The sequence below is a fragment of the Tetrao urogallus genome (genome assembly GCF_951394365.1).
Source record: "Tetrao urogallus genome assembly, chromosome: 7".
NCBI classification, from domain to species: domain Eukaryota; kingdom Metazoa; phylum Chordata; class Aves; order Galliformes; family Phasianidae; genus Tetrao; species Tetrao urogallus.
The window spans coordinates 20,355,178-20,375,363 of record NC_136820.1 but is presented as its reverse complement, the minus strand read 5'-3'; the positions used below and the strand labels follow the sequence as shown (position 1 = coordinate 20,375,363).

The 20,186-nt window shown below is 37.8% G+C and overlaps 1 protein-coding gene across 1 annotated transcript; it reads right to left on the bottom strand.

Annotated features, from left to right (window-relative positions):
- Nucleotides 1-490: 490 nt before the first annotated feature.
- NPVF (neuropeptide VF precursor) lies at nucleotides 491-2,716 on the bottom strand (the record flags this gene model as incomplete). The annotated part of the gene is made up of 2 exons (XM_079538118.1): nucleotides 491-874; nucleotides 2,576-2,716. 2 exons carry the CDS (start codon nucleotides 2,714-2,716, stop codon nucleotides 491-493), a joined length of 525 nt encoding a protein of 174 aa, XP_079394244.1.
- Nucleotides 2,717-20,186: the final 17,470 nt, after the last annotated feature.

Genomic DNA, 20,186 nt, shown 5'->3' with positions numbered 1-20,186 from the left:
ACAGTCTGGAAAAAATAGGTTTGGATGATGAAAAGAACTATTTTTTTCTGACCATTTCAACATGCTGCAATTAAGTAAGTTCTGAATTTTGACATTTCTGCTACTCTAATTTGCATACAGTTAGGAAACAAAGTAATTTTTAGATAACTTTATAGCGCTGAAATGGGATATTTGAATGTTTGTTTTGCACCAAAGCTTTAAACTTTCCAGAATGAAAACTGATCTAAGATAATGTTGCTAGACTTAACCTTTTCATAAAAGCTTTTTTGGCTTTGATTACTTGACATCTTCTCATCAGCAAAGATTTCATGAAGAGATTCTCCACTAGATCTTGCAGAGGCCTTTTGATTTCATAAACTGCAAATCTTTCTTATGGCAATTTGGCCTCATACAGAAATGCTTAGGGAATATGCCTGAGGAAGACTGGCTATGTTTGATCATCGCTATGCTATGATTTAATATACATTTTAATACATGGCTTGAACATTTGCTAAGTGTTACCTGGTTCAGATTCCTGGACGCCTTGAGATAGATTGATGGGCACTGACTTCCCAAATCTCTGTGGCAGATTTAGAAGGGAATGAATAGAACTTCTAGCAAGTGGAGATCTCCCAAGCCTGTATGATGAATTTGGAGCACGCCTAGATAGGCTCTCTCCAAAAGCTCTTCCAAATCTCAGAGGCAAATAAGCACTCGGCCTAATGCTTCTTTCTTCTGGATTGCTTCTTCCAAACCTGAGAGGTAAATTAGCAACTGAATTTGGCACTTTGTTTACTGTAGGTGTGTTTACTTTAATGAAATTTTTTGATCCCCAGTCTTTCATTTCTTCAAAATTCAGACTCCTTTGCTTTTCCTCCAAGATACTGTCTTTAATCTAAAGGAAAAAAAAAAGGAAAAAAAGTCATTCCAGCTACCAATCAGACAAAGTACTTATTTTCATATCTCCTTAGAAAGCTGCTGGATAACACATTCTTTTCTATTATCCAATGCTTTTACCTGTATTTGCTGAACTCCATTCTAGTGTGGATTGATTCATTTGAAGCTGTTAGTCCACTGGCCTCAAAACACATCTTCGTATCATCTTCCACAACTATTCAAATGGAGTCAATTGAAAACATTTCTGTTTGTTAGTGTTGGTAACTCTGCCCTCAGCTTTGTGTAGACAGGAATAGTTATTAGGTCCACATTTGCTAATATCACTGCTTGAAGTTGTCTGTGGGGAAGATGCTGGCTGTAGTTATGACTTGCTACCAATAGGAGGATGGACCAAAACATCTGAAAGTGTACCTTGTTTCTTGCTAGGCATTAGGTGGATGCTTTTGACCCAACATCCTCATGAGCTAACAAAACAAATGGAAAGTATTTGAGTCAATTCCATGTAAATGCTCTTCTGGCGTTGCAGCATAGAAGCTGTGCTGAGCTTTAAGTTACTTTTATCCTCCATTGATACAGAAGACACAATGATTGCTTGTGGGCTGTCAGAGCCAAGAAACACAAAATGTAATTTTTGTGGCTATGGTAAAGAGCTGACCTCAGTATGTTACACATTTTATGATGTCAAATGCAGCTGCTACCTGAAAAATCACTATACCAATGTGATCCTTGGATATTTATTAGTGTTTCTTCCCTGGGTGCATTGAAAATCACTCCTACTAATTAATTTTTTTTTTTTTTTTTTTTTTTGGTCACAAAAATAGTTTTCTCTTCCTTAGCAGAGAAAATATGATTTTTTTTTACTTCAGCTGAAGACATGAATTCTACTAATCCTAATTTCAATTTCCTATCTATGTTTTGTGGCTTCCCCAGCTGTTGGGAGAGAAGGAGAATGAACCATTCTAGTTCATATTCTATGATTAAAATGTTAAACAAATGATGTCTCTGATTGCACTTGTGCACCTGAAGTATATCAAAGAGAGATCTAAAGACCAGGAGATTTCACTAAAGTAATTAAAGGTGTATTTTGGCTTGAAGCATCTTTATTACACTAATGATGATGAGACAAAAAGAAAGGTTGGCTCTTATTTCCCAGGGAGTATTTGCAGGATAGACAAGAAAAAATGTGCATAGATGAACTGTGCAAATTTGATCTGGCATGTACTGAGATATAATAAATGTGCAACCCTGTGAAGATATTTTTATAGCCAATTTCCAGAATAGAATTTTAAGTCTATTAACTACACTAGATTTATAATGGTCTCTGTTTATCATTATTCTTTGAATATTACAAGCATGCCTTTATTAATTTTGGATTAATAATGCATTTGTTATATTATGTGCATGAAATACGTGACAGGAATGTTAACTAAGGCCCCACTGTGTAAGTAAGAAACATGTCAGAAGAAGTCTCTCCTATCACAAGGCTGGATTGCAAGAAAATTGATGCATGCATTGATTTACAGTTTGTGTATGAGAGCAACCAAATTTCCTAAAAATTCTCTCCGCAAGACTTTTTTATACCGCACTGTGTAGTTCCATACTCTGTGAAATGAAGTTAGAGAGCCTTTATCAATAAATTCAGTGCTCAGGATTTGACCCACAGTTCCCCCAAATGCTACCTTAGTAATACAAATCTTACCTCATAATATTTATCATCAGCGTCTTCTCTGCTCTCCAGGCTGGATTTCATTAGCTCATCTAGGCACATAGCATGTGGTGTTAGAAACACCACTGTACCCAAAGTAAGTAGAATAAACTTCGGGGTTGAAATGACTTCCATTTCTCTCTAATGAAGCTTAGTTAGAAAGCTCAGAATCTCTACAGAAAAGTAAGCTGTCATCATTTTATATGATCAGAAAACAAAAAGATGTTGTTTCCTATGACATCAATCTCAAAAGCCTCGGTTCTTAATATTAATTAGGGAAGTAATTTGAATGTGTTTGAAGAATGTTGGGAATTTCTTTTGTGAACCTACTAATCAACATAGCTTCTTGTTAGCTGACTTTACAAATATTTTTTTCTAATGAAATGTATCTTAATTAACTAAATTTGAAAGCCACAATACAACAGCCACAATGCATTGCAACTATTTGTATATGAAACCACCGTACTTTTTCTTTTGTATCAATGTCCTCAGATGCACTAAGGAAGCTTCTTCCGTGTATGTAAATTCTTTAGTTTTCTTTAGTAAATTCTTTAGAATTCTTCCTTTTGGATCACACAATGATTTTTTTTGGATGCATGCAACTGAAGACATTTGACCCATTGAAATCAAGTGCTGTGTGTTGAGGTTGCTGATAGGATCATAAGAGGTATTTTTCATCAGTGAAATCTATTGACATACATAGTGTCTATACTCTAAATGTAAATGTTAATTTGCACTCAGACTGAAACAGGAACATGTTTTTTAAATAGTGCTCATCACTTACATTTTTAGACATTTCAAAAGTTGTGTTAGTTTTTATGTTCTTAAGGCCAAATTTCCAACAGCGATTTTTAAAAAGGCTTCTGTCACTTTGTTGCATGTGATGGCAGCACTGGACTGCCTGTGCTTGCTCTGTCCTGGAAGGTGATTCAGGTTGCATATTAAACATGACCTTTAGGCACACACTGACTTGATTGCTAGGTATGCCAGTGAGCCAAGTTGCCACATATTGTGGCATATGGCATTTCACAATATGAAAGCATAGTGTGGTGTTCTGCCACTTGTTATATTTAAATTATGAATAAGATTGCCTAAATCTCTTATGTTAATACTTAAAATCAGCTGCATAAGGAGAAATCTGCTCGTGGTAGATATTCAGACTGGTAGATTGGACTCTAGACAAGTTGATATTATTTACTGCACTGCAGGTCTGATGCATTTGCAAATAAATTCATTTTACAAGTAAGATGGCTGCTTGTATGGGTTTAAAGCTGCGTGGCACACGTGGAGTCATTTCTGCTTTAGTTTCTCTGAAATGAAGATCCTGGAGGCTTTAAACTGCTTTGTATTTGAGTTAAAAAATCTCCCTCAGGACTTATGAGTACCACAAGTCACATGGAGGAAACTGCTCTGACAGACTCATAGAGTCATTTGAATTGGAAGAGGCCCTTAAAGATCATCTATTTCAACACCCCTGCAATGAACAGGGACACCTATGGCTGGATCAGATTGCTAAGAGCTCCGTGCAACCTGACCTTGCATGTCTCCAGGGATGGAGCTTCCTCTGCTTCTCTGGGCAACTTGTTCCATTACCTCACCAACCCCACTGTAAAAAAACTTCTTCCTTATGTCCAATGTAATTTTCCCCTGTTCTAGTTTGAAACCATTTCCCTTTTACCTTGAAACTATTTCCCAGCTCCTGTAACTACATAAGAGGAAACACTAAACATAAGTTTTGTAATTACGTTTTGTAATTACGTTCTAGTGAAGATTTGGCATGTCACCCTGAAGGAGCAGTAGACTAAACAGGCTGTGTGTCTCATCTTACCTGGTAATTCCTGAGAAATACTGCTCTTCTAGCCTAGCTTCAGTGCCAGCCCACCTGCTGCTGCTCCCTGCTCTTTTTCCAGATAAATGGTGTAACTGCATCAGAGGGGTGCTGAATGCCTTCCCTTGAGTTCTCTGAATTATGGGTTCAAGCTCAGGAATCAGGTGTAATTCTGTCCCTGAGATAAGGACCACTAGATTTTCAGACACTAAGGCATTCATTTGCTGTGTTATCCATTCCTCCAGCAGGGCTGAGACTGTAGGGTCAAACAGGTAGGAGGCTTGGGAGCACACCTGGGTGAGGTGAACCATGTGTTGGGACCTGTCCACGTGTCTTGCTACCAGTATGTAAGGTGAATCTGTCAGATACAGTGTGTAGGGATGTGTTCCCTTTCTCAGACAGAGAAATCCTATTCAGTGCTGGAAGTGGAAAAGTTGTAGTTTCTCTCAGGTGGAGATAGTGAGGAAGATTCTGCACATTTTTTATGTGACAGGAGAGCATCAAATTGATAAATTATATGAGAATGGTATTAGAGAGCTAATTAGGAGTCCTTGTGAGAAAAGAATACATTTTAATTAGTCACTGCCTTTTGTATGCAGCTTTCCCTTGTTGCTATAGACATTATTTGCATTCATTTTCTCTTTGTTCCTTTGCTGTGTGTTTGCTTTCTGGCCCTGCCTGACAGCAGAAAAGGCTGGGTTCAAAGATCTGAGTCTTCCTTCAGAAAACTGTTGGAAAAAATGAAATGTTATGGGAAAATAAGCACAGTTCTGTACCGAGGCAATGCTTTGCTGTGCAACCTCTGAGCCTGTTGTACAAGATGTGGTTTTGGAGTGGGACGTGGTGGATGGGCAAGGGAAAAGATACTTGAGCAGTAAAGATTGATGAAGCATAGTTGTTGGTATTTATTTACATACACAATCTCTTACAGGAAGTAAAAAGGCATCACCTTCCCTCAGAGTGCCTTGGTAACAGCCCTCCTCTCAGAATAGGTGAACTCTTTTGTTTGGAAAATAATAAATATTCTTGGGGTGGAGTGGGGATTTGGGAGTACTAGAAGCCAGGCCAATTTCTTTGGAAAACAAAGGGGTTAAAAGGAGGACCTTAAAAGAAACCTGTGTCCTCTTGGTGCTGAGGCAGGTTGGGGCAGCACTTGCCTCTTTTCACTGAGGACTGAGTGTGAGTTTCTGACCCTCTGGAGCCTCATGTCATGCGGCTTCCATCTGTGAGAACAGATGGATTTTCCAAATTCCTTTTCTTTATGCTAACAATAAAAACAATAATGAATGCAATTCCTGTGCTAATATCTATGGAACGTGTTTTGATTTTCCTTTAAGTTACTGCTGGATTATGAACTTCTCCTGATCAGTGGCTTTTCAATTAGCTATGTGGAAAGTTTTGATCTCTAATGAAATGGAATTGGCAAGATTGAAAAACTCTCCTGCACTGTTTGGCATAAACACAAATTCTGTTTTCCCTAAACAGAATACAAAAAATTATTGCTATTTTCAAAGGTGTATTAGTTTTTCCTGGCATTCAGTTTGTCTCCCACATGTGTTGATTTTCTAAGACAATGAACAATGAAGTTTTCAGGTATTTTGCATGCCAGGCAGAGTTGTACATACCCTGTACTTTCTCATGAGTTAATTTTCCTCTGATGGCACTATGGCAGGAACTCTTCAGAAATTTCAAGTCAAGCAGTTATGAAGACTGATCATTATCTTTCCTGTGGTAGGACTCCTCAGACCCAAGAGCTGAAGTACAAGAATGTGACTGCAAATTCTGTTGTGTTTTGACCATCTTCAGTAGTGATACAAGCTGGCCAAGGCAACTTGGAATGTAGGGAGCATCCTGCGGTGACTTATTAAAATGATTTATTTTGGGAGGGAAGACACACTCATTGGTGGCACAGTGCTGGGGAAGAGGGCTACCCATACCTCAACTGCTCCAGCATGATTCTGACAAAGTTCAGATTAAGGTACATGGGGGCCTTTAAGTACTGTTAAAAACAACTTTAGTGTTCCTAGCCTCTTGTCCCAGACTTGTTTTGTCTTGCTGTCTTACATCACTCATCAGCCAAGCTATACAGAGGACTTGACCATAACTGAACTCATGCTCTGAAAATTCCCCAGACAGTTAAATAGGAATGAGCCCACCCAACTGCATGTGAAGTAAGCTTCACAGAGCCAATTTTAAGAGTTTTCTTGCAGATGTATGTTAGAAACAAAGACAAGGAAGTGCTTGCTTCTTCTCTCCATTTAGTGTAGGTAGGCATAGGTAAGAGCATTTATTTTAACTTACTGTACAACACTGAGGTCAATCTGGTTTGTGATGAGTAACTACAATAACTTGATGTATATCTACTTTAAAAATTTGACCTTAAAATGTAACTAGTAGTAATGGCTGAGTAGCTCAATTTCATAAACAACTCAAGGTACAGTAAATTATTTGATTCCAATTCCAACAAGTTTTAATATTGTTCTTTCTGTTTCTTATAATAATATAGCGATAAACCCTTATCTATTATTAACAACATATTTTGTGAAAATTGCATGTTATATGACTCGTGCCACCAATAAGCATCTGCACATTTCCATAATGATAAATCATTCCTAATAATATAATATATTATAATATATTCATATAATATAATTCATTTTGCCTTTATGTATTTTATGACCTATTCTATGGCTCATTTTGAAGTAAGAAGATTTTAAAATGTATAGTTTTTTTCACTGGCAAGCAATTCCATTTGTTTTTCAACCTCTCCTATGGAATGCAATACTGAGCTGCCGTTGCTATGTTGTGCTCCAGTTTTGATATGCAATTCAAGATGCATTTGCCTATAATATATATGGATCTGAGCATATTCATACCTTCACTGCAGTCAGTACCCCGACACTGTAAATGTGTGTAGGCCTAGTTTCCCTGTCATACTGAGAATAAATACTTAATTGATCAGTAGAACCAGTGAAGCTTGGTTTTCCCATGACCGAAGAGTAAATGCCAGTGTGGATTCTATGAAGTACGTTATGGACTAGCCTTACTGCAGGATCCTTGCGTGAGCAACATGTCTGTCCTCTCTTGCCTTGTTGTTATCAAGACATAGAATTTCGGTGACACTTCAACCATGCCAAATTCAGCTGAACTTTCCTTGCAGATTTGAAAGTTATAACGGGTCACTGACAGACACACATTTCTGTGCAAAGAAAAAGATCTGCCTCATTTCATTAGGAAACCAGTACTAAATCAGGAAAGGCTCTGGTGAAATACCACAGGTATAAAGCCTCAAAATCTGTTCAATTACTGTGGGCACGGTGAGAGTTTCTATCTTTATTAATGAGACATCATATCAGCTTTGGTGATTTTGAAAGGAAATTGGGAAATTTACTCTTCTATGAAGGCACTCTTCTTTCTGTGGGATGGATTGGCAAGGAAAAAAACCCACCACTTGGTGAAACTACTTCCCCTGAATCACACCTTTGCTTTTAAACCAGATGTTCAAGTAGCTCTTGAGCTTTCCTATTAGCTGGGCAGAAGTAGACAAAAGACAAATGCATGCAAACATCAAGGTCTAAATAATCTTATTGTAAAGCTAGCCCTTATGAATCAGTCTACAGTGTCCAAAGATATTGCTGCCTTCATCAGCTAAATCCAGAATGTATCTATATAACTTCACATTTTAATGCTGTTTCTTTTTTCCCTTGAGCTTTTGGAGCAGCAGAACAGCATGGGAGACAGAAAACAGTAAGAGGCTTAAGTTATTATGGTAACAGTCTGAAAACGACTTAATCTTCCTGTTAAAAAAGGTGTGATCAATAATTTAAAGTTAGACAGGTTCTTCAATTATACATTCGTGTTTGTAATGAAATAAACATGTTTTCAATAGCATTTGGGATATAAATGCATTCTTCTTTTTTACTAACAGCTCTGTAGAGTTTAATACTGTACTTACCAATCTAATACAGTGTGTAGCAACTCTAGCCCATTCTCGTAATTAAAAATTAAACCTCTTTACCATACATTATTAAAAGTGCTTTGGTTGGCTGCAAATCAAAAAAGACTTCATAAAGTCTTATAAGAGAAGAAAGAAAAATCTGATTAAATCTACGGTCAACAGGCAGTGGAAAGGTCAACAGTGATGGAAAGTACACAAGAAAAAAGCAAAAAACCAATATTATATTTTTTGTCTTCAAAACTCTTTCACATCTTTAAAAACATCACTAGCATCACTTTAATGCAAGTTAACTGTTAAACGAAGGACTTCTAACAGATTCATTATTCCAAGTTTCCCCTTTTGTTTTTCAGTTCAGAACTTGTATTTGTTATAGATACTGATGTCTTTTTCCCTGTTCTTCCCTTTTTCAGAATGACTTTTTTTTTTAGAAATATGGTGCTCATCTAATGGCTTCCCTGCGTCTGCTATAAAAACACTGAAGAGCATGAAGATTGCACAGTTTGTTAGCTGAGTGTGGGTTGCAGGGTCTGATTTTCAATTTAGGAAAAAATGTAGGCAATTTAGAAGAAGAAGAAAAATAAATAAATAAAGGAAAACACCTTGTTTCCGGTAGTTAGAAAGAGCCTGCATGCATTTTACTGACAAAGCTGGAGAAGGAAGAAAGTCAGGCTGTTTTTTGAGGCCAAGCTTCTCTCTCTTTCTTCATGTCACTTGTCAAAGGGAAGTGGAAGAGAAAAATCTGTTCTTTTTATCCTTGCTTTTTCTTTGACAGTGATGTTAGACAGTATCCTAGAACAGGAAATAGGATTTCAGTGGGAAGTACTGAACTTTGCAAGTAATGGTGAAGGAGGTGACTGTGTCATCAGTTAACCATGAGCTGAGCATTAGCCATGAGGTTGGCAACATCTCTTTACACTGTGAAAAAATGATGGGGAATGCCACTCTCCTCCAGTACTTTCCCTCTCGATTCTTCTTTCAAATGGTCCAGGCATACCTGTTCATCTGAGATACGGAGGACAGATCTTTGTGAAGGTCTGATATATTGATCTCTGTATGAACTAAGGTTCACTAAGCTTCTAATAGGAAGACTGCAAGTAATGAGGTTCTGTTGGGCGCTGGAGCTCATGTACTGTCAGTTCTGTAGCATTTCCAAACCATTTCACAAAGTGCCCAAATTTATGAGTAAAAAACATTTATTGATCCTGGTTGGAGTCACCAGTAGTGCCCAATATTCCTGTCATAGGCTGAGAATGGCCTGAGGTCACATTTTAATTCTTGATATATTGGCTTGGATCTCAGATAAACACATTCTAGAGAAAGCACTCTTCCTCAAAATCCTTATCAAATTCCAAGTCAGCTTATCACCACTCAGTTCTCCAAATCTTTCTTAGAGACAATCTGATCTACCTGTAGATGTCTCTGTTCATTGCAGGGGAGTTGGGCTAAATGGCCTTCAAGAGTCCCTTCCAACTCGAATGATTTTATGATTGTCTGAAAATCAGGAAGTTTTAGCTGAGGTAGCAAAGGAGCGATAATGGCAAGTGCTGCATGGTAGGGGAAATGCTTGGAGAGGGGAGAACTGCCTATGATGCCTGTGGATGAATCAGAGCAATAGGCAGAAGCAGAAAGAACAGGAACTGAACTGTAAACTTGGAGAGCCTGTGCAGGGCATCTATCCAAAAAACAGATTCTCGCTTTATAAAGTGTAAGAACTGAGTAAATTTTGAGTTATATGGCTATAATTCCATTGCTGGATTGTGGTGACTGTATAAGGCCACTTGAGTTTTGCTATTATAGTTTACGACATCACTTCAATCCCTGGGTGGATTTACAGCACTGTAATTTTTTACAGTCATGAGCTGTTTATTTTTCTATTTGCTGCAGTGCATCACTAGAGATACTGATAACACTCACCTAGTTCTATCATGTAGTTCTCTACATTCTTGCATGGGTTTTTTTTTGGTTTTTTTTTTGCAGAAAAATTAAAGTCATTCTTTAGGATCAGTGTACTCCTAAAAGGGGAGAAGCTGCATCATCTGCCTCTCTTTGTCTTTGTGAAGACTGTTTAATTTAGCAACTGTTTGTCCAGACACAGGAAGGCATAATGACTTCCAATCTCACACGGCGGTAGGACAAACAGCTGTAAGACTCCCACACTCATGTATTTCTTTTTCTTCCCCCCTGCTGCACATTAATTTCTCAATTAAGGTTCATCTCACTCGCCTCTTGCACAGGATGCCACCATAATAGAAGGCTGAGGGGCGGCCAGCGTGGTGCATTTCATGCAGAAAAAGGGCTTGGTCTTGATACCACAGTACTGCAACCCCATGGATTTGGGTTCAGAACAGATGGACTTAACAGTTAATTTGATTAGTTGTGTGTATGGCAGGGAGGTAATCACAGTGAAAGGGGAGGAACACGGTAGGTAGCTAATTTAAGTGTCATGCTCTGTGCTGCTGCAGTGTCACAGCCGTGTTCTGCTCCGCAGGTAATTGTGCCAATTATTTAGTGCAAATAGATAACTTGCATCTAACAGTGAGCTCAACGGGACATCCACCCATTGTACCCTGAGAGTGGGACAGCACAAACTTGGCAGTGCTGGGCAGCTATGTGGGAGAGTTAAAAAGATTGGAATGGAGAGGTAGGGGATGCCCAGAAGCCTTTGATTGTGATGGAAGTAGCTGACCTTGGCATTTAGAAAACTCAGTGTCCCTGCTTACATCTTTCGGTATGACTTGCAATGATATCACTGCAGGTCATAAAGTTTGTCTGTGGCTACAAGGAACAGAACCTCTGTCTCCACAGGCAAACTGATTGGTGTGTATTGGACAAGTCTGCAGGACCGTGGTTTTAGATGAACACAAATTATCAGAATGCACTTCTATTAGGAATACCAAGTTATCTTCAGCTCTACTCCAGAAAATTATCACTGCCGAGGCACAGGATCTGCCACATGTGGGAGATTTTTTTGTTTCCCTTTGTTTTGAGCAATGAGACACTAAATTTGAACCATGATAATCATTTAGTTTTGTTTTCATTATGGAATGTGAAGAAATATGCAAATAAATCCATCTTGATATAGCCCCGCTTTGCAAAGACATCCAGCATCAGACTTTTGCTTAGAAAAAACAACCATGCATCCCCATGCTTGACATTAAATCTACAATCTACTGATTTTGATCATAATTCATATTTTCAGGATGTAGTTTTAATTGAATACCTATAAGCTAAGATGGCTAGACATTAACAGATGGATTTTAGCTCGTGCCCTTCTAAACACTGTTAAATACAATACATATTGCAGTCTCAAATGAGTCAGTTTTTGTCAGAATTTTGTGTACTCTATCCCAGGTAAGCTTATGGTAGTGCCTAAAACAGCACAGAGTTTTCTAGATTATAGTTATGTACAGACCTTCAATGTTGGTAAAATATCTAAATTAGGATATCAAGCAGTAAAGTATCTAAATTAGGATACAATTTGGTTATCATTCTTTTAGTGCACACAGTGCTGTACACTGGAACAACAAAAAAAACAGCTTTAAAGGATTTATTCAGCATTCTCTCTATTTAACCACATGGGGGCATGAGATATTTATTTAAGAGAACTTTAGACAGAGGATTGGGAGATAAAAATAGGTAGCAAATCTTACTGGTAAGCATACAAGAATTGTCACTTGCTCATTAGCTTTCTGTTTGCAATTAAAAATAGATAGTAATTGTGGTAAATGTCCTTAACCTAAGATATATCTTAAAAAAACAACCAAATATACAAAATACCAATGTCAATAAGAAAGATTATGAAATCAGACTTTAAACATTCCCATTAGTTAACTTGGCCTTTAAGTATATTTTTATGATACTATTTTGAATTCTGGTGGCTCTGTAAACAAAATCAGAAATCCTCCATATAACCCTACACATCTGACTTAAATAACCTGGACGTTTAAATTAAATGAAAAGGAGGCTGCTCTGATATATAGTGACCTAGATCTGGAGTAAATCCATTTCATTAATTGCTTAGATGACATTAATTTTTGTTCACTTGCAAGATTAGTAATATGCTCTATACATTTAGGCCCAGATCCAACGAAGCACATAAAATCATAGTTAATGATGTTAAGTACTTGAGTAGTTTTCCTTGAACATATGTCGTAAGCTGAGTACATCTTGAAGTACATTCCAACACAAGGAAAGTGACACAATCAAACCTTTAATTAGTTTTAAAATGGAATTCAAAATGCAATGCAATTCTTTGCACTTTACACTGAAAAAAATGCATGCTATAAGACTCTCTTGGGATAGAGATGACTAAACCTATTTATCCACTTTGGTTTCCAAAGGGAATGAATGCTCATTGTTTTCTGATGTAGTTTTACTCAAATTTATAAAATTATTTTGGTCAGACAACTGGTTTATCTAAAGCAGAATATTTACATGAATATTTTCAAGTCTGTTATTTTATGGACTTTTTAATTTATAAGATAATTTGTGCATTTTAATGGTGTTTAAGGGAACACTGTGGTGTTTACGTCTGCTTCTGTAATGATAAATCAAAGCAAAATGAACAGCATTAACACCATATAAACCAGAGTTCACAGTACCTGAAAGTTTGTTTCTTTTTAAAACAAGCCAACAATCAGGATTTTGTACTGCACGTTTCCTATTCTTATATTTAACACCCACTTGCTTCAAAGGAGCCATATATTTAGGTCTTTTATTTGGAGATAGTGTATGCTTTCCTCACTGCAGTTCTTAGTGTGTGTCTCTGATATACCGGTCTCCATCAAGCAAGACTACTGTGTGCAGGTGAATTCTAACAGGGAACACTGTCCTCCTGTTCCCTGCAGAAAGAGTAACCTGAGAAAAGCTCTTCTGAGTTCAACCCATACATCATCAAGGCTTGGAGTACTTTGGTATAAAATAATCTCTGTTGTAAATATATTTTTGCAAGGAGACAAAATAATGCCTAGATTCACAGCAGGTAGAGACAAAATTATTCCTGAACATAATGTAGCTAGTATAGCATAGTGAAATTGATTCCTGAAATAGCAGACTACAGCTGTTGAATATATTCTCTTAAGCTACAAAACCTTCTTATTTCAATGCCTTGTTTTAGATCCTTCTTGATTGCTCCAACATTTTCTCTTGACACCTTGCATTTTTAAGTGTTCTGTGAAAGCTTACCTGAAAATCCTGCCCAATGAATGCTGAAATAACCAAGACTGTTGTTTGTCTCGCATAAATAAAGAAATGCATGTGTTCCCTGTGTGTTGTTACTCAGAATTAAAGCAGACATTGAGACAAGCAAGCATAGGATTAGTCCATGTTACAGCCTTACTCTAGCAAAATGCCCACTGACACCAAGAAAGCAGCCTCTGTCCCCAAAGTAAAGTCTTTAGTATGTCTGACTGTGTTTATATTCCCTAATATGCCTGTTCCTTGCTAGCAATGAAGCATTTGCATGTTTCAATCTCTAAAGCTATCAGTTGATCTATAGGCTTTCTGAAATGAATGGGGCAGTGAACATGGTGTCAGATACTCTTTTCCGGTAAGTTTTTCTGATCCACTAATGCATCAAATATATCTGAATTTACTATTCACATAACATTTTATGGAACGTTGTTAAGCCAATTTGGCTGATAACTACTGTAACCTTTTTAGTAAATTACAGCACACGGAGGTCATTATTCATGGATGTGGTTTGCTGTAACATATACTATACAATGATGCCATGACATCCTTCAAACATGAAGGAAGAGAAGGCAGTTTGTTGGTTTTGGTTGTGTTTTTTTTTTCTTTGTTGGTTGGTTGGTTTCAAAGATTTCTTCTTCTTAAACAGAGAATTAATTAGAGAGAATGATTTAATATTGCTCTGCCTCAAAAGCAATGCAATCTTGGGAAAGGGTCAGATTGTCCCCCTAAATTGGCTACCACTGTCCTGACTTCGTATTGTTTTAAAATGAAACATCTGACACATTCTCCAGCTGGGATGTTATTTTGTTTCTCTTGACAAAGTGATTCAAAATTCACTGGAAAATAAGCTGAATGGGAGAGGGATGTTCTTTTTTTCCCCATAGACATCTGGAGCTTTCTTTCAAAGCTGATGTGATCTTTCATCTGGACAAGAAAGGCTTTGATCCAAGCTCTAAGATTCCCCTATCTCCCAGTTAATTGGTGTTAGTGAGGTAGGTTTGACAGTCCCTAACGCAGTCTCTTGAATGCCTTACTCTGTTAAGACCTGTCTTTTGTGGCTCTGTCATCTCAAAGACATCAGCTTTCTCTCACTTGACTTCTGGCCTGGTGGTGATGGTTACAGGTTTTATTTGCTTTCATTATTTTCTCTTGTAAAGCCATTGAATGCCAACAAAGAAAAAACACTTTCTAAACCAAGAAAAACCAGGCTTTGGGTTTCACAAAAAATCATAATAAGAGAGAGGGGAAGGAGGATTGCATTAAAAAAGCAGTTTTTTATGTTTTAAGATCTTGCTGGTGTGGTCATGTCTGCTTTCCTGTAATACATTTATTAAATGAAACAATAAAAGCAAGCTCCTACCACATCACTTATACACTGTGTTGTTACTATTCTCTAAAAAAAAAAACCCACACTCCTTTTTTAATCACAATTTTAGTGTGAATTATTTAAACAAGATCTGTGCCCTTTTTACATGATAGGACAAAGGAGAAGAAATGAAATCTTACCTTCCCCACTGTTTAGCCATCCGTTTTCCAAAGAAACTAATTGCACTTTTTCTCAGGCAATGTAAAAACAGCAATTACTGAGACAAACTTAGTTATTAACAATGTGCATTTATCTCTAAAAACATGTTGCCTTCATTTAGAACTGCAGAAAAAAATCTGTGCCTAGAAGGGTATGATTTTTTTTCCTACAATAGTGGCTAATCTTATATATTATGCCTTTGCTTTAATCCTGTCCACTTCTATGCTATTCCAACTACAACAAAGCTACAACTTCATCAGACAGTGCAATTGTTTTGCTTTCCTATGTGTGACTAGGAGTCAGCATCTCATATAGGAGAAAAGGTTGCTTAAGTAATTGATCCAATATGATTCCATCAGAAGATACACCATCATGTTCTTGAGCACTGACAATTTGCCAGCTTGTCTTTAAGGTACAAGAAAGAGTATGAACTGGAATGAGTATGAGTACAGAACAACTCTTTCCATTTAGGTACTATACTGAGCTGTTGTATTGCTTTGGTTGCTGGCAGACAGTTCCCCAAACCAACAGCTATTAACCAATTCCATTACAGAAAAGAGTCTTTGTCTCCACATCAACCCAACAGAGCAGAACTACATTTTGGAAAGAGTGTAGCATGTTAGTACCTGTTTATTGTCTGTGAAGCTGGGGGATAAACTTAGTCATGGCCCTGACATCTGATCAAGAGAGAGTATTTGAATTTCAATGTTGAAAATATCAGTGATGAAAGTAGAGATTCCCATCTAGGAGACAAAAAAAGCCCAATAACACAGCAGTAGTCATTATTAGCTGGTATGTTTGAGGAACTGTGTGACAGCAATAACTCTGAAGATGTTATTGATCTTAGCAGCTAGTGGTTTCATATTGATTAGAAACTGATATACTTCTGACACACACATATCCATTTTTCTCAGAATATACCTCATCTTTTTTCTCTAGGTTCATCTCTGGAGCGAAGATCTCTGGAGCAAAGAGTTCAATGAGATGCTATTAGGTTCTGCATCACACAGATATTTTTTTTTAGCATTTCTTCTTCCAAAAAGCTGACAGAAAGTAGTGCTTTTGAACTGCAGTAAACATATCTGCAGTGTATTAGGTTTGATTATATGTAGGAAGTTCAACTTCAGGAGGAAAGAAAGAAAAATCAAATGAGGCTGTAAAAATAGTTTTCCAAGATTGGAAAATACTGTAATACTGTAATACTGTAAACAATAAGAGAAGGCAGGATGTAAATGAAGGTACTGAATGACTGATGATTGCTATTCAGGTACAAGACAAAAGAGTGTTAAAATAGCCCATTTTCTGCTTACCAAAGAAGAAGTATTTAAGGATCAAACCTCTTCTCAGAAATAATGCTGACATGCCCGAATTTAAACACCCAGTGTTGCGTGGACATTGAGTTTGTTTAACAGTGGTTCATTTGCAGGTTTGAGGAGATGGGGACAGGCATATATGTGCTGCGGTAAATGCTTTAATGAGGAGGTCCATTACCCATTGCTGGGTTCATGGTCCTGACGGAGCTCAGAGCGTTTAGCCTACTTTGGGCTGACCTGTTCTCTGCACACATGAGCTTCTTCTCCAATGGAATGGAGCATCTAATCTCTTTTTACATGAGATTTGCAGTTTTCTAGATGCCATTTTCTAGGTGCCATTTTTATGCCAAGGGCTTCCTGGCTTTTTGAAACAATCTCAGACTCCTATTTTTGCCAGTTAAGTATGAAGAACTGAAGGGCTTGGGGATCATTGATCCAGTTTTGTGACTGTTAATCACCATTCTGGAGTATGAAGAAGAAAACATACAAAATTAAGTTTGTTAAGCAGCCACTGTTTAGTGACTGCCCGTGGCTTTGAATTGGGTATTTTTGGTGGTTGGATTATTTTTAAGGGGTGCAATAGCTTGTCTTTGGAACAATAGTTTTTAATTTTTTTTCATTGACTGACTTCTTCAGGAAAGTATAACAAATGTAGTTATTACATTCTGGCATCCTGAGACAAGTTTCAGGCTGTTTCCATATCACTACTGGAATCTGAGACCGATGGAGATTTGGGACAGTTGTTGAGTTACATACATAAGCTCAAAATCTCCTACATGAGCTTAGAGTTTTTCACGTGTTTAAGTACATAGGATTGATTCAAAGTGACTTTGATGAAATAACCAGGCTTTATGCATTAGACATGAAAGCCATTTCAATAAATTCCAGTTCATATTTAGGTCTGGCATTTTCAGGATCTACTCTTAGCTCATTTCCTTTCAACAAAATTGGAACTGTGCTTTACCAACTTTTCAAGAATTTCCAGAGAAATACCTTTAGAGAAAAGAAGTCTGACTGAAGAATGTACTTGCTTTCTTTACTTATTTACAGTTTCAGAAACAAAACCGGACAGCTTTTCACTTTTAACCTCTTTAGGGCTGAATGTGTGAGAAAGTTCAGTTATAGTTGGAGAAGTTTCGATTTACCCACTGCTATCATTTTTGACTGGCATAAACATTATCTCATTAGGGTATCAAGGAAGACTGACATGTACAGGGGAATAGCATCTATTGTTTATTTTTACTGTATGTTGGGATAATCTGTGAATCCCTAGTGGAGCTGTAACTCTGCACATGCTGATTAGAAGCATTAAGGAAATTAACATTAAGCTCTATTAATGGCTTAAGGGAATCTGACTAAACAAACACTGAGCAATAAATGGGAGTCTCAGACTGCATGACTTTCCTTGTAACTACTCTAATTAATTGCTACAAAAGATTAATTTTATAATACTGCATGAATATCACAGGGAAATGGCTTAATGATTTAAGTGTTATGTGTCTCCCTGGGAGATGCAGGTTCAGTTCTTCAGGAGGCTATTGTCAGCCTTCCAAAATACAATAGCCACAATTAATTTCTTGTATTTTTGGCTGCTCTCTGATAGTTTTGTGTGCTTCCTATATTGTGGCACCCAAACTGCACCCAGTGCTGGATGTGAGGTTGCACAGCACAGAGCAGGGCGGGACAACCCTCCTCTCACCAAGTGGCAGTGCTGGGCATGGGGCACCTCAGGGCACAGTTGGCCCTTTGGGCTGCCAGGGCACACTGCTGGCTCACATTCTACTTACCCCCCAGTTCCCTTTCCATGGGGCTGCTCTCCAACCACTCGCCCCCCAGTTTATACATTACTCTGTGCAAGTGTAATTAGCTGCAATTAATTGCACTGGCTTCTGAATCAGGATGTGACAGAAGCATAATTTAGTGTGCTTGGAATTTCAGCAGAGCAGGATCCTAGCTAGGTTAATAAAGGGTTTTGTTTGTGAAATACGTTAGACAGATGAATGTAGACTCCCTTTGCATAACCTCTCTTTTGGTCAGTAGTTCAATTCTGCCCAAGAGGAGCCCAGAAATGTAATATAGCCTGGATCATAAAAAGACTTTGAACCCAGAAAGCACTTTCTTCTTGGACTGAATTAACAGAGTTCAGTGACACCTTTTTTTTATGCTGCTCTGCTACTGCATATAAACCAGGACCTACAGGAGTCCAAACTGGAACTTTGAAGTTAGACAAGAGAGCAGTCATCTGGGAACTCAGACAGAACGGGACTCATAACAGGTAATATTATCTACTTCAAATTTAGTTATCCACCTGAGGTAGTTGAGTTGACTCTCTTTGTAACTTAGAGAGAAAAATGTCACTTTTCAGTACAATTTCTCTGACTTTGAGACTTGTAGTTTAGGACAAGGAATCTGACACCCACACTCTCAATAATACCCCTGATTTTGGTGATATGAATTCCTACTCCAATACTGCAATCAGTCTGGTGTTTTCAATAGCTACCAGTATAGTATGCCAGTGCCATAGCTAAGTCCTGTTGCGTTTAAATGCATGGTTTTAGTGACATCAATTTAAGACAACATGATTTTGATTAGCTTCAGTAAAGGCAATGAAGCCAAGTCACATTATTTTGTGTTTACAAAGCCACATGCATAGGAAGTGCTGTGATAGCTCAGCTGATATGTAATACCCTGACTGCATATCTGAGCCCAAGGGTTATCATTCAGTCTTGCTAATCACCTCAGTGAAGAACTGTCAAGCAGAACAATGTCCCTCTACTTGTAGATCTTGGCTGGAGCTTTTCTTATTTGATGGCTGGTCTGGTCTTTCCTCTCCAAAAACTTGTGAATTGAATCCAATAATTATTCTTGGTTTATTTTGACAAGTGTTTCAATTGCTTCCTCCTCACAGAATATTTATCTACATGAGCCAAGTTGAAGGCTTATATTTTAAAGAAAATGAATAGTAAAATAAGACTTTGCATTCAGAATTAGGCACCTAACCAGCTGACCTGATTTTCAAAAATGCCAATTGCCCAGAAAAGGCTTCAAGTTCTAGAGACCATTAAAAGAATCTTAGCTTTATAACTGTTATTACAACGATAACTTATGATATGTATTAACGTAGCACACTGGCAATGGACAAAGACTCATTGTGCAAGGCACTGTATTGCTATGGAGAAGAAAGTTACATGGATTAAAATTCCAACTGTCTTTTCCTTGGTGGAAACAAACACAAAATACACCCACCTAACACTGGCAACCCCTCTTTGGAAAATGTCTGTCAACTATTCAGATATCCTACTTTCTAAATGAGTCAGTCAAAGCCTTTGATGGGCAGAGGAGATCCAAGAAGCTCTGTCCTGTCCACCCCGTCATTTCTGAGATCCCTCTGAACACCAGTTAGGGATCCTCTCTGTTGCTCTCCAGCCCTGGGCATGTCTCAGTCACACAGTATGATCCCAGCTATCTTTCATCAGGCAGCACTAATAGCTTTGGCTGACGTGACTGTTCCTCTTCTTTGTGGCTGTTTCTGTGCCTTTCACATCTGATCAAAAATGTTTACAAAGGTGCAGTCAGTGGATGAAGGTGGGGGGAGCAGAAGAAATCCAATTTTGTTTGGAAACATTTTCAGAGCTTAATTAGTAAGGAGGGGGGTAGAAAGGGGGGATGAACAGGTGGTGTATTATTCTGCCAGGAATCTTCAAAAACAAGGGAGTGCACATTGTTAGTTTGCTGCTGAATGAAAAATGAGAAGTTCAACAGTACCTGGATACCTAAGAACAAGTGAG